Source organism: Callospermophilus lateralis, chromosome 3 (assembly GCF_048772815.1).
Source record: "Callospermophilus lateralis isolate mCalLat2 chromosome 3, mCalLat2.hap1, whole genome shotgun sequence".
Lineage (NCBI taxonomy): Eukaryota > Metazoa > Chordata > Mammalia > Rodentia > Sciuridae > Callospermophilus > Callospermophilus lateralis.
This window is the reverse complement of record NC_135307.1, coordinates 12,705,926-12,721,810: the sequence shown is the minus strand read 5'-3', so window position 1 is coordinate 12,721,810 and position 15,885 is coordinate 12,705,926. Positions and strand designations below refer to the sequence as shown.

Genomic DNA, 15,885 nt, shown 5'->3' with positions numbered 1-15,885 from the left:
AATCAGATCTTAAACTACCATTTTGGTTTCTTTCATTCCAAAGTTCTCCCGTTTTTGAAATTAGAATGAACCTTAAAAAAACCTTGGCCAGAAAGTCAGTTTTTCCTTCTGGTGGAGCTGGGATTGTGATTATGATTTATGCCAATAGTATGCCCAAGTATAAGGGGAAAAATGGTGAAATCTCCAAGTAAAATAGTACTAGCTTTTTCTGTTTTAATCAGGTGAAATAGAACTGGCCGAATATAGAGAAACGGGTGCATTACAAGACAGCATTCTGCACTGTGTGAGAGAAGAAAGCATTCAGAAAAAAAAGCTGCGCTCTTTAAAACAAAAATCTCTTGATATAGGGAACGCAGACTCCCTCTTGTTCACACTAGATGAGCATCGCAGGAAGTCTTGCATAGATCGGTGTGACGTAGATAAACCCCCTGCCCAAGCTGCTCACAGCGCCCAGAGACAGAACGACCACGGGCGATCAAGGCAGAACTCTGCTACGCGGCCCGACACTATGGAAATCCCTGAGAACCCAGCTGTGGAAGGTTTTCCAGAGCCCCGAAGGCCTGTGATACCGGAAGTTAGGTTAAACTGCATGGAGACGTTCGAGGTGAAAGTTGACTCTCCAGTAAAGCCTGCTCCCAAAGAGGATTTAGATCTGATAGATTTGTCCTCCGATTCAACTTCAGGGCCTGAGAAACATTCTATACTCTCAACATCTGACAGCGACTCTCTTGTATTTGAGCCTCTTCCACCTCTCAGAATAGTGGAGAGTGATGAGGAAGAGGAGATGGTGAATCGGGGGGCTGGTGGCAAAGGTGCCGCCTCCTCTCCCCCAGTCCCTCGCCACCCCTCTGCCCTCAGCATGAGCACAACTCCTCTTGTGCAAGTCAGCGTGGAGGACTGTTCCAAAGACTTTTCTTCTAAGGACTCAGGAAATAACCAGTCAGCAGGTAACAGGGACCCTGCTCTCATAGCCCTGGAGGAACCTACAGACTCAGAAGAATTATCTCAGGCAGAGGAGCTGCTAGAGTTTTCCTGTGGCAGCCCACTGACGCTCAAACAAAAACGAGACCACCTTCAGAAGTCATTTGCTGTGCCTGAGATGTCAACGGATGATAACCCTGAACCCAGCACAGAGGAAGAGAGGCATGGGCAGATGCCAAGTTCAGGGCCCAAAACCGTGCTCCTTAAAGTTCCTGAAGATGCTGAAAATCCAACAGAAAGTGAGAAACCTGATACCAGTGCCGAATCTGATACAGAACAGAATCCTGAAAGAAAAATGGAAGAGGATGGAACCGAGGAATCAGAGTTCAAGATTCAGATTGTCCCCAGACAGAGGAAACAGAGAAAGATTGCTGTCAGTGCTATCCAGAGAGAGTACCTTGACATCTCCTTCAACATTCTAGACAAATTGGGAGATCAGAAAGATCCAGGTAAGCTCCTATTGTGTTTCTTCCAGCCTTTATCTTCAAGTCTGTGTATCTTCTTGGTAGAGTTTTGGCACTGAATGCATCACACTCAAAATCTTATAATGTCAGAGTGTGGCATTATAATCGCTTCGTAATCACTCTGAATTCTTCTCGCTTGCCAGATTATGGTGGATTCAGAGGTGGTTCTACTGGCTCCATAAATGTTTCTGTGCTTGTTGTCACTAAACTCTGTAGTCAGTTCTTAGCCACTGTTGGCAATAGAGGCAATGATTAATCTATATCAGGATATTTCAAATGAAATTTCAGTCTTCCTCAAGCAGAAGAAGAGATTAAACTCCTTTTGCTTTTTTTTTTTTTTTAATTTTCCTATTTGACTTTAGCAAGCTATGATATAGTCCAAAGGACAAACAAATGTGAAGGGCTAAAATAAAGCAAAGAGGGCATGGAATGATTTAAGAATTGATTTTAGTCATTAGGACTGCAGCTGATTACATGTACTACTATCAGGAAACAGAAATTACAAGTTACAGTCTAGGCCCTAATTCACGATACCATTTGATGGTGATGAGGGCACAGCACAGATTTCCTGCCTTAAGCAGCATTCCTTGTGTTTTCTTGGAGTCACTGAATATAACTTTTAGAGAGTGGCAAACTGAGAGTACATCTTATTCTAAAACACAGTCTTTCATAGTATCTCAGTGCTGATTGGAAGGCTGCTTCATTTCTTAGTTCAAATCTAAATGATGATGATGATGATGATGATGATGAGGAGGAGGAGGAGGAGGAGGAGGAGAAGGAGGAGACTCTTCAGAAAAAAGGAATTGGCCAGAAATAATTACTTTAGTATATTCATAGACTTGAGACTGGTAAAATTCTTGAATTCCTTTAGACTGGTTCCTGATTTTATACAAGAGGATCCCGAGACATAGGGGAGGTAGTGTGTCTTGTCCCAGGTCACACTGCCAGACAGAAGCAATGCCAGGGCCATCCTCCATCCTCCTGACTTTCTCATTGTTCCACCTGAAAGCAACTTATAAGAGAATGTGCCTAGGCTCTTTATTTGCCCCAGGTACTATTGAAAGGTTTCTAGCTGTTCTCTAGCTCACAGGACACTGTTCTCTAGCTCACAGGACAGAGCTGTGTACCTCAAAGATGCTCTGTGAAAGTCTGTTGAATGAGCACTAGTGTATTTGGGAAGGGTCATGCTCCAGCCAGGTAGGGGAAGAAAAGATCTGTTAATGATAAGAAATTTTAAGAAGCTAAGAAGGTCTCAAGGGAAAGTGGGGCACCTTTTATTGTTGGAACCAGAAAAAAATGCTGCATAGGCATGGAGAATAGTGCTAGCCTAGAAGCTGTAGAGGTCTATGGGGTGTGGATCCAAGAAGCCAACAGGGCCTATAGGATGAGTGTCTATGATCAATAGGCTATATGTAGGCTGTAATATGTATGTTTGTGCATATGTCACCTTCTTTTTTCATCCTTATGTATGATCCTTCCCCAGGGAGGAAATTGATTTTATATTATTTGATACCAGAACAAGAGAAAAGTATCTGACAAGCATATATATAATATGCATTATGCTACTGTAATGACAAGCATACACATTTCTGCCCTACCCTGCTGGGCAGTGGAGGAGGCCTAAGTTTCCCAGGACTTTCTTGTCTCTCTCTGCAGGGGCCAGGGCAGCCCTGCACCTGCTTCTGGTAACCCTCCACAGCCTTGCTGCTCATTGCCTCAAACCCAGGACTGAGCTCACTGTGCACTTTCTTTCTTTGTGTCAGTTCTTGTAAGAAGCATCAGGGTGCTGGGCATTCTTCATCTCCACGAGGCTTGCACACTTTCTGTTCTTAATTTTTCTTTCAAGTTTCTCTATCCCAACTCCCTAACCCTTCCCTTGTGTCCTCAGAAATTCAAGGACCTTTAGGAGCAAAACACCTTTATGTTTTCTCTCCTGTGATTGTTCCCTTGGCCTTCTTAGTCTAATGGACGTCTGACTTTCCCTGGGGACACTGCTTTTCTCACAGCCTTTGCATGGCTGGGGATTAGGCATCTTCCTTGCCCATCATTACCCACTTCAGACCATTCCTCCCTTCCTCTAAAACCCCAGCTCTGAATCTCCTATCATCCAACCACTTTGTAATGCAGTTTCCTTTTTACCTTGTTACTAACCCTCAGTCTTCTCATTTGCTGGCAGATAGGATTCCTGGCTCTTCTTACTCTCTCCCAAAACACTCCTGCCTTGGTTCTTGTTGATTTCAATATTGGTATAGATGCCTCTTCTAACACTCTGGTTTCTCAGTTCCTTGAATCAGTCTTTTTCAGTGATAGATTGTGTGTGTGTGTGTACATTTTTTTTTAATCCCTCACTTTAGCTCAGCTACTTACTGCCATGGGTCATTTCACAGACAAATACCTGCAATCTTTCCAAGATCTCTATTTTGTCTTCCTAGCCCCTGCCCCCAGGCAATACTATGTCTTGTGCCATCTTTCCTGGCCTCTCCCCTACTTCATGTCATATCTCCTTACTACTCTTAAATTCAGGTCTCTCAGTATAACCCTTCCTTGCCTATACCTCTTTGGCTTTTGCTTTTTCAGATTTCCTTGGCCAAACACAACCCTTGTTAAGTCAAAGTCTCCATATACTGGCACCTATTAGATTAGTATTAGAATCAGTATTAGAATCTTCATCTACTGTACCTATTAGATTAATGTGCCTGTATAAAAACACATAATGTGGATGGCCTCATTTTAAATTCATGGCCACAAATCTCAACTGGGTCCTTTTTAAAAATTGGTACATATTAATTATGCAGAATATGGGTTTCATCATGGCATCTGTGCATACGAAGAAACATGTTTCACTCACTGGCACCTTCCCTCCCTCCCTCCTCTCCTCTGCCCTTCTAATTTGAAGGAGTCTCTTTTTCCTCCCTGTTTTTTCCTTCTAGTTTCCATGTATGAGAGTGAAATGTACAATAATTTTCTGAGTCTGACTTAATTTCACTCAAAATTGCAGTCTCCAGTTCCATTTTTTCCTGTGAATTATAATTTCATTCTTCTTTATGGCTGAATAAAACTCCTTTGTGTCTATGTAACATATTTTCTTTATCCAGTCATTTGTTGGTGGACACATAGGCTGATTCCACAACTTGACTATTGTGAATTGTGCTGTAAGAAATACAGGGATGCATGTATCTATAAAATGTGCTGAATTTAGTTGTTTTGGATAAATACTAAGGAATGGTATAGCTAGATCATACAGTAGATCTATTTTTGGCTTTTGGAGGAAACTTTGTACTGATTTGCATATGTACTAATTTACATTCCCACCAACAGTGTTTAAGTATCTCTTTCCCCCACATTCTCCCCAGTTTAATTTTAAAATTTTTTAGTTGTAGTTAGACAAAATACCTTTATTTTATTTATTTATTTTTATGTGGTGCTGAGAATCGAACCCAGTGCCTCGCACGTGCTAGGCGAGCACTCTACCACTGAGCCACAACCTCAGCCCCGTGATTTGTAGTTTTGATACTTGTTATTCTAACTGCAGTGAGATAGAATCTCAGTAGTTTTGTGTGGTTTTTGTTTGTTTGTTTTTGTTTTCTGTTTTGTGGTGCTGGGAATCAAAGTCAGGGGTTCATGTCTGCCAGGCAAGTGTGCTACACTGAGCCACATCCCTAGGGCCTTAGTGTAGTTTTGCTTTGCATTTCCCCAAGTGCTAAAGGTGATGAACATTTTTTTTATATAATTCATTGTACTTCTTTTGAGAAGTACAATGTCTATTCAGTTAATCTGCCTCTTTATTTATAGGGTAGCTTGCTTTTCATATGTTGAGTTTTTTTGTGTTCTTTATATATTCTGGATATTAGTCCTTTGTCAGAGGAGTAGCTGATAAATATTTTCTTCCATTCTTTCAGTTTTCTCTTCACTCTGTTTTCTTTTCAATGCAGAAGCTTTTCAATTTGATGCCATCCTTCCTTCCTATCTATCTATCTATCTATCTATCTATCTATCTTTTTCTCTTGTTTCCTGAGCTATAGGCAATCTTATTCAGGAAGTCTTTGCCTGAACCTGTATGTTGAACTGTGTTCCTTTTTTTTTTCTTATAACAGTGGCAAAATTAAAAAGTATATTTAGATCTTTGACCTATTTTGAGTTTACTCATGTACAGGGTCAGCAGGTTCCTTATGGCTACCTGGCAAACATACTTCATTTTCCTGATTCACAGTTCCATTCTCCTAAATGACTACTTCATAGCTACTTTTCTCCCTCAATTTTCATTTCCTGTTCCTATTTGACATCATCAGAAGGAATTTTCACAGCCTCCTACCACTTCCTACCTTCCAGTGTTTGCACTTATGCACCCTGACTTCCTGGCTGCGTTCCTAAAGGCACATTTCCTTGATATTTCCTATATCCTACTCAAAGATATAGGCACCCCCAAATTCTCTGCTCTTTTTCCTCCCTCAGATTTTTTATTTCTAAGGGATTCTTGACTTGATCATACAGAAATAATCTTATATAACTCTCTTTATATATTAAAAAGACCCTCTTGATCCCAATTCTCCCAACTATTATCACTATCTTCAATTTTTTCCCATTGTGTTCTTTCTAAGAATCATTCCAGTGAAGTTTCCATTCTTACTCCATCACCAAAAATGCACTTGTCAAGGACACCAAGGACCTTCTTGTTAATCCCAGCAGTCAACTCTTAGGTCTTTCCTCTGACATGTAAATAGTATTTGACATGGTTCATTGCTCTCATTTCATTTGGCTCACAGGGTCCTTACTCTCTTGGTTTTCTTCTTATTCAGCGGTCACTCCTTCTTATCTCTTTTGTTGGTCCATCTTTATCTCCCTAATGGGGAAGTACTCTGGGGTCTCTTTCCTTGGTCCTTTGCTCTGTGGACACTCTTTTTCTTGATGTTCTTATCTAAGACTTTGCATATTGTCTATATGCTGAGGCAACTATCAGTTACCTGTTGTTGGAAAAACACTGTGTAACAAAAATCGGCAGCATGTGACAATAAGCATTTATTTAGTTTGAGACTCTATTGGCCTTCTGAGGATTGCCTAAGCCAGCCTGGGCTGGGGCAGGCTCTGCTCCTCATGCTTGCAGACCTCTGTGGGGCACTGTGAGGACTGGGATAGCAGAGCCACAGGAGAGCAAAAGCAGTTATGCAAGCACTTTTCCATTTGGTCATACTATACCTGCAAAAATTTTGTTAGCTAAAGCAAGTCACATACAGACATAATCTTATTTCTTATAGCTTGGAGGGGACATATACTCTGTCTCTTTAGTGGGAAGAACTTGGGAATCCCACAGTGAAAGACATCAATTCAAGGAGGAGTGAAGAACTGGAGCCACATCTCTCAAATATTGCGTGGATGTACTCACTCTAAAGAGTGATCTGTAGTTCACCTGAGATTAAAATGTAATTGAGCATTCTTTATTTTAATCTGGCAACCTTGATCTGCCTTCAAAACATCCAGAACATTACCCCTTATTACATTCACTGCTGTGAGCCACCAGTAGTTCTTACGTGGCTTAGGTGCTGTTGCCTCTTAACTGGTCTCTCACCTTCTACCTCGGTTGCCTTCACATCCTCTCAACACAACAGCCAGAGTGATCCTGTAGAATTTGAGATTATGCTTTTCTTCATCTTAAAACCTGCTAGTGTTCTTCCATAGTAAAAACGCAAGTTCTTGAAGTTCTTGGAATTCTCAACATGCTCCTCGTCTTCATTAGCGCTCTCATTGCATGTGCCCGGCTCTCTCCACAGCTTCGCTCTGCCACTGTGTCCTCTTGCCAGTTATTGAACACTGTCCCTTTCCTCTTTGCCTTGGCAGGTATCTGATACGTGAAAGGAGAGCTTCACAGTTTCTGCACAACACTATGAAAATTGAATGCAAATATGTTACGTGGATAACTGTTCTAGTATTTGTCTTGAAATTGTATACAAATAAAAAGTTTTATAAAGTGATTGAAACATCTTGATACACTGCTGATTGTTAATGACTGTCTTACAGTAATGACATTTCTTTAAGATATAGATGTATCAAGGATTTTAATAAGCATAACAAAAACCTCCAAAGTCTTGCTAATCTTTCAAAAAGTTCCCAGAAATTAACTTTAAGCATTTTCACTCCCCGTTCCTGGTGGGATTATTGTGTCACAGCTGTTGCACACACGGAATACAGGCAGATCAGGGTGAGAAAGGGAGCTATGCAGGTTTGTGACTTGTCGCTTGGGGAGGATAATAATACCCAATCTTTCCATATCTTATGACTTAAATAACTTAAAATTAATAACTATTTTGTGCTTTATCAAGATGGCTTGAGAAACTTTACAAGTGATTTTTTGGTTTTCAAGAAGTCATTAATCTCACAACTGTATCTACTCAGAAAGACCTGTAAGAATCAAAAATAGTTGTTTCAAAATCAACACTTAACATTTTTTTCCACAGGCCCTCCCCTGGAACCTGTTTTACTTTTTTTTTTCCTGACAGTTGAATAAGTTTAATAAGTAGCAAACTTAAATTATATGTATGTGTATATGAATGTATGGTGGATTGTTCTATGTCAAGAAAAAAACAACTTATCCCATGCAGATGATGAGATGGAACATTTTTAAGCTTAAGAAGTTGGACCATTTAGGGCCAGTCTCCCTGATTGGCAGCATAGTGTATCCATGGAACTGTCATGGTCACTCCAGGCTGGCAGGATACTCACCATCTGGTGCTACTGAAGATGGCAAGAGAGTGTGTAAGGAATTTTAGGAGGTTTGTTATGATAAACCATTAAGCTTTAAGAAGTTTTAAAGGTTAATCTGTAGTTGTCTAGAATAATATGGGATATCTTATTTCCCAATATTGATATTAATAAGACAATAGTATATGCAGAAAATATTTCACCTTAGATATCAAACAGGAAATGAAAATAGCATTACCTGGTGATTCATGCCTATAATCCTAGCTACTTGGGAGGCTGAGGAAGGAGGATTGCAAGTTCAAGGCCAACCTCAGCAACTTAGTGAGACCCTGTCTCAAAAAAAAAAAAAAAAAAAGTTTTTTTCTCAACAAATAAAACACAAAATATGAGTTAATAGTATTTATTCCATTTCAGATACAGTCCGTACTTTTAAATTACTTCTGGTTTACCAAAGTTCATGGGCAAGTACACAGAAAGTTACATTATAGTATGTTAAGTTTGCAAAAAGTTAAGGGCACAGCGCTCTGTGATTATTCAAGAGGTCACTCGACCCAGGGTTTGTTTGCATTTTGGGAAGAAATAGGATTTTGGAAGTATCTTTGGAGCTGGAATTTACATGTAAATTGAAATATAAATGATGATTAGGAAATTTCCATACAAAGATGGAGATAGATATTAGATGAAAAGAAATTCAGCATGGAAAGTTGTTTTAGTCAGCTTTTTCACTGCTGTGACTAAAAGATCTGACCAGAACAATTGTAGAGGAGGAAGAGTTTATATTTGAGAGCTCACAGTTTCAGAGATCCTAGTCCATAGAAGACTGGCTCCATTCCATGGGGCTTGAGGGGGGCTAAATATTATGGTGGGAGAGGGTGGCGAAGGGAGACAGCTCATATCATGGTGACAAGGAAGGAGAGAGAGAGAGAGAGACTCCAGTTGCCAGATACAAATATATACCCCAAACCACGACCCAATTCCAACCTTCTCCAGCCACACCCTACCACTTCAATTACCACTCAGTTAATTCCTACCAGGGGATTAAATTGTTGATTGGGTTAAGATTCTTACAACTCAATCATTTCTCCTCTCTGAACCTTCTTGCACTGTCTCACATGTGAGCTTTTGGGGGACACCTCAGATCCAAACATAACAAAAGGTAAGTGCCTCATTTGAAGATGTGCATGGTAAACATTCTGAGGTGTAGCTTTGTGGTCATGCTATCATGAATTTCTAAGAGACACATCAATAGATGCAGAAGGTAATGTAGAATCAACTCCTATAGAGTCCTGAAACTTGTTTGGATGCAATTCCCTTCAGGTAATTATTAGAGCCAAAAAGTACATTAAGATTTGAGTGGGTTTAATAGACAAGAGTGAAAAGGATATAGAAAAGGCTCTTGAACTTGCTTTTCTTCAGTGTCCTGAGTTTTAAATTATTTTTCCTTTGTAGATCCCTCCACTAAAGGACTTTCAACCTTAGAAATGCCACGAGAATCTTCATCTGCCCCTACATTAGAAGCAGATGTGCCAGAAACAAGTAGTCATTCCTCAATATCAAGTAAGAGTCCTTCCCCTGTGCGTTGTTTGGAACATGGTCCTGCTGTACTATTTCCAATTGTGCAATCTGGTTGTTTTCTCTCTTTAAAAAATATTGTTTTAGACTCCTAGGTGGCACTATGTTGTATGTTTTATGAGACACTGAGGTGTAGCACAACTCACTTTTGTCCATATCTCCTGTGTTTGCTTAATCATGTAATTATTGATTGACCAAGAATCCTAATCTGTTAAAGAATGATGGCTGAATTTTATCATTCAATAAAATCAAAATTATCTATTATGAGCCTAAACGTAAAGCATGGAATTGGTTATATGACATGTGGAAATCAATGTTCATGGCAGAATTTTATGCAACATGTTTATTTAATTTGAATCATCTGCATCAGTGACAAAATTTTATCTAGCTGATCATAGAATAAACATGCCATATATCATGATCCCAGATCATGATCCCTGAAAGTAAAGATGGCACGATATTTATAAGATCCATAGGAGGCTAGTGCTTTGAAACCGCCTTCTATTGTTGAGTTCCAGTGAGGTTTCATCAAGGTGTCCATTCAACTTAGCAGGGTCAATTAAGAGACTTTAGCATGGGAAATCCTTAACAGGAATCAGAGATACAAAGGTGCAACTTCTGCAAACATTTGTCACGTGTGCCAATAAATTCTGTGTTCCATGGGATACTGCCTGAAGAGCTAATTTTCTTTTGGCCATCTTTTGAAATGAGAATGATCCTGAAAAGCCAGATAATGATCATTTATGTTATGCTGGACTGGTAGTACGAACATCATCATCTTCATCATCCATTCATTCATGCACTCATTCATGCATTTATTCAGAAATTATTTACTAAGAGTCTGCTGGGTGCCAGGCATTGTGCTTGGCACTGAGGATCAAAGGTGAATAAATAAGATACCCCATGTTTTCAAGGAGTTTACAGTCATAAGAATAATTATAGCTTCCATTTATTTGACACTTCAGATGTGCCAGGCACTATGCTGAATGGTTCATACACATTGTTACCTGAGCCAATCCTTCCATTAGCACTGCATGGCATACTGTTGATCCTACTCTGTAGATTAAGAAATTGAGGTTCAAAGAGGTTGAGTGACTTACCTAAAGTCATACAGCTACTAAGTGATAGAGAAAGGAATTAATACAACTCTGTTAGATTTTAGAGCTCAGGTTCTTTTCAGTGTACCATACTGCCTTAGAGTAATTTCAAGTCAACTATGATAGAGATTATATAAATCCTGAGACAGTTTCCAAGTGACACTTTGCCTGTTTGGTGGCAAAGGAGAACAGCTAGTTCTCAATATAATTGTTCTTCTTTTATCATAAATACCTCTTTGATAACATGATAAAAGGCCAATTTTTAAGTCCATATACCAGAGTCATGAAAATGTGTTTTCTTTTCCTAATTTACATGAATCATTAATAAAAAGATAATGAATACCAAGTAGGTATAATTTGAGGTAGCAAGGATGTTTATGTCCCTGTGACTTCAGTGCTGACAAAATGTATTGTAAAGTAAATGTACCAAAATTGTGACTGAACAAAGTCATGTGTATCATGATCCAAAGTCATGACTGAACATAGCCTTTTTGGATTTAGCTCAGCATATCATTAAATTTCCATCTCCCCTCCTTGCCATTCAAAGCATGTGTGTTGTGACTCTTGGTTGTGAGCTCTTGGAGCCATAATGCCAGGTGCCTTAGATATTAAAGGCTTTTACTCTCAGAAATTCTGCTGCCTTTAAAAGCAACTCAGAGGTGAGGTTGGAGCTCAGTGGACAGCACTCACCTGGCCTGTGTGAGGCCCTGAGTTCCATCCCCAGCACCACAAAACAAATCCAAACTGAGAATTGGAGAAATTTTGCAGTCACTAGAGGTTTTAAATTCTTATTTGACTTAGTATGCAAGATGCTTCTAATTTTTAAATTTGTTAACTCTTTTGAAAGATTTCTGCTTTTAAAAAATTTTAAAGCTGCACTTTTAAAGTGAGTCAAAAAATTGTGAATTTTACAAATCAACAATCAAAGTTAGACTTGTTTAATATTAGGTTGATTTGTCAATTCCCTGAATTCAATTAATATGGACTCCAAGACACAAAAAATCCCATCACATGCTTCTTGCTCAATTTATCAGCTGGTTATTTTGTAGCTAAACATGACCACCATAAATCAAACTCCATGCTAATTACTTTAGAAATAATGTTATAATTGATTTCACCTCAACCCAAATTGCTGCCTTGGCACTATGACTGTGAAACTTATGTATAACATTCAAGATTTTCCAGGGGCCATACAGTCATCTTCGTTTCTACTATCCATTTCTAGGGCATGTAAGTCATAACTTCATTTTCTCAAATTGTCCTGATAAAAGCATGAAAAACCACAAGTTGTCAAATATTCAATGTTTGAGGTCAAGTAAAAAGGCCACATGGGTGATGCTCTGTCTTTCACTCTGGGCTGGTTGTTGGGCTGAGGGGGGACTGTGCCGTGGAATAGGGTTGAAGGAAGCAGGCTGCCTTTCCATAGTCTGCTGGCAGAGTGCTTTCTGCTGTTTTCCTGTTTGGAATTGCATGTAACTTGACATTTCACTGGTGGGATATTTGCCAATTCTTAATTTAATGATAACAACTTTATCATTGTTTTCTAAAACAAAAATGTGTACTAGAATATATTTGTGGAACATTATTCGATTAACATTTTTCAAACAATAAACAGAAACTCCTACAGAGGTTGGAAACAACATTGACTTTGGAGTTGATATGTTCTGGTTTTAGGACCATCTCAGTTGCTGACTGTTTCCATTTGCTTCAATTTCTTTCTCTAAAAATTGGGGTGGGTATATGTCTTCCCACTCCAACATATATATGTGCACACACACATCATGCACACATTACAGTTAGGGACTTTATGGGACAAACATTGCAGACTAAAACTGTGTTCATGCAAGCTCCATTAAAGACAGTTGAGCTATAAATTCAAAGTAGTAGTGTCTGCCTTCATTCCTCTTTGGAATACAGCAGAGTATATAAGGGAAAAAAATAAGTGAGAATAATCATAGTTCATTTTGTTGTTACTGGGATATTTATAGGCAGTAGATCATTGCTAAAGTGTACTGTTATTGTCTGAGTAAAGAAAGACACTTCAAACAGCAGAATGCCTCAGTTTTTCCCTTGGACAGGAGCATATAATTTACCAAAAATTATGACTACCAATGAAGGTTCAATTAGGACTCATATGGTTGTGTAGAGCCTTTGTGTGCTTTGGAAATTGATGCCCCCTGGTAATCATCTCCTAATTTCCTTCATATAGCTCAGTATAGGCAGATGAAAAGGGGATCCCTGGGCGTTCTCACAATGAGCCAGTTAATGAAGAGACAGCTGGAACATCAGTCTAGCGCCCCCCATAACATCAGCAACTGGGACACTGGTGGGTCAGCCTTTTCTTCTTGTTTTACCTCTCAGATTAGCTAATGCCACTTTCTCTGTGTCCACTTCGCTCCCTTGTTAAGGAATACATTTTCTCTCACATTATTTGGTTCAAATAATTTTTAAAAACTACTGTAATTAGTAAGTCTATGCAGACTTTACAAGTGTTCCAGAGTAACATGTTTATTCATCTAAGCTGGTCTGATTCTTTTTTCCTTTAAGACCTTGATTCCAGATCTTAGATTATCAGTCTGAGGAGGGAATGGAACTATGATCTCATGATGCAAATTAAAACATACACACAATCACTAGATTATCAGTATTTTTTTATAAAGTAGCAACAATTAAAGAAATAGTAATAATAATAGTAATAACGAATGTTCGCTTAGCGACTCCCTGATCTCCATTGGGTTTGGGAACCTGAGTCCTATTTTAGTCACAAGGTCCCTAGGCTGCAGCTGCTCACCCTCATGTTCCTAAGATGGAACTGGATCTAGCCGCAAGACGTGTCTACTTTACACATTATCTGTCTGCATTTTTTAATCTTGGTTCCCACGTTCTGTATATGTACTACCTTCGCCAGTCAACAATATGCTGCAATCCTATTTTAATTGCCCGCCCTTCTTTTTTTTTTCTTTGTAAATTAAATGGGTCATTTGAGTTATAGGATTATATATGTGAATGCACTCTGCAGCATGCATGCATATGAAAATACAAAGGCTTATTATTGTGATATGCTTGGAGGCCAGCACCTGGACTCTTTTAGCATCTTGGTTAATACTTCCTGGCTGCAGTTACATGAGATTATTTTAATATTCTTTCTTATGATTAGGAAATACAGTGTCCACAAACTCAAAAATCTGGCATATGAGTAAGCCATCTTATTTGCCCTCAATATTCTTCAAAACAAGAGAGCTCTTCTAGATAACTAAACACCACACCCAATTCCACATGGAATAAATCATTTCAGTTCTCCTGGACTTTATAAGGTTGAATTGTTTTGGTTTGGTACTGTGGATTGAACCCAGGTGTGCTTAACCACTGAGACACATTCCCAGCCCTCTTTATTTTTTATTTTGAGACAGAGTCTCACTAAGTTGTTCAGGGCCTTGCTAAAGTTGCTGAGGATGCCTTTGAACTTGAGATCTTCCTGCCTCAGCCTCCCGAGCTGCTGATATTACAGGCCTGCATTCCTATGAATGGCTGTAAGGTCAACTTAAGACTTAATGTTTTCTCTTCATTTAGTAATAGGTGGTAGTAAGCAGTGAAAAACCAAATATAAACAGGCAGAGGTGAGGAGACAGACCCTGGATAGCCAGCCTCAAGAGTTTATTTGTTTGGGGTAAATGCTTTCTATCTATACCAAAGAGGACTATGTTTCTTTCTTGAGATGAAGCAATGTAAGGAATGAGAACCAACTTTTGTTTGGTTAGGTCTCAGGTATTAGATGTCCAGGTTGACTTGGGGCTTTGAAAATTATTTTGCTATGCTATTGTTTTTTTGTAACTAGTGGCTCAGCCTATACTAACCATTTTAGATTTTGACTATAATTACCTAGTTTGATTGACATAGTAAAGTTATAAAATGGCCAATTGATCTCAATTTCCATTTGAATTTTAATCTAAAAACCAATATGATGCTAAATAACCCATTTAACTGAATTTTTCACTTTTAAACAGATTTCAACTTTGTTCATGTCACTCTGGTTTCTCATTTCATACTTTCTATTTACATACTGTCTGAATTTCTTTCACCTGAGTTTTCCTGGGCTTGTTTTCCATCCTCTGAGTTGGTTCTCTTGTCTTCAAGTGCGACTAGAGCTTCATCTCAATCTTCTTTTTTAAAATTTGTGTTGTAAAAAGTACTTCCCATGTCTAAGCCCAGAAGAGAGCCCATGAATGTGTAGTACAGTGCTAAGTGCCATGTCACTCTAAACCACATGGTCACTTGCTGGTCTCCACAAGAACAGATCCTGTCATGTAGGCGTACAGAGAATGACAGCCTAAAACATGGGTCACGCGATTCCCCTCAGCTTTCACCACTGACTCACAGAGCACCTGCCCCTGCTCCAGAGGACACATCTACATGGTTTGCTTCTCTGTCTTGTCTTTCATGTGAACAAATGTTCCTGAGGCACCTGTCTTCCATTTCTGCTGTCACCCTTCATTTCTGTTCTTCATCCCTCAAGTGCCTATAATTTCCTTCTACCAGGTCCATGTGTTTTCTGTATGAACTTTCTGGCCATTACATCAAATTATCACTTATGTATTTATTGGTTTGCATAAAACATTTCTTTCATGGCCGTGACATTGATCTTTCATTTCATATCAGGAGATACAGGATTTGCACTTTTTTTGAGGTATGGTGGGATCTGGCCTCTTTTGGGATAGTTTTGGGTGGTCTCCTATTTTCAGGTATATTTCATTTAATTGAATGATAAATTTGTAGCAAAACCTCAAATAATCCTACCCTAAAGTCTAGGCTGTATCCTTTAAATGTTAATAGTCTACAATAACAATGACACAAAAATGGCCCCAAGAGATTATTGATTATATTCATTGTGCTGTGAATTGTAGTCACCTGACCACACTGAAGACTGAAATGCTCTATTTATCCACAGAACAGATACAGCCTGGGAAACGCCAGTGTAATGTGCCAATGTGCCTAAACCCTGACCTGGAGGGACAGCCGTTGAGAATGAGAGGTTGGTTGAGTCAGAGTCTCAGCCTGTAAGAGCTGCAAGACTGTACGTG

At 39.1% G+C, this 15,885-nt stretch overlaps 1 protein-coding gene across 4 annotated transcripts in view; it reads left to right on the top strand.

Annotated features, from left to right (window-relative positions):
• The window catches only part of Unc79 (unc-79 subunit of NALCN channel complex), a 213,649-nt gene that overhangs the window by 129,968 nt on the left and 67,796 nt on the right, over window positions 1–15,885 (top strand). For 3 of the 4 annotated variants that reach the window (XM_076848003.2, XM_076848001.2, XM_076848002.2), the window contains 4 exons: window positions 222–1,430; window positions 9,588–9,695; window positions 13,017–13,133; window positions 15,753–15,836. In XM_076848003.2, the coding sequence (XP_076704118.1) occupies window positions 222–1,430; window positions 9,588–9,695; window positions 13,017–13,133; window positions 15,753–15,836 (1,518 nt within the window). The remainder of the gene's footprint in view (window positions 1–221; window positions 1,431–9,587; window positions 9,696–13,016; window positions 13,134–15,752; window positions 15,837–15,885) is intronic. The other variant, XM_076848004.2, reaches the window with a different exon arrangement.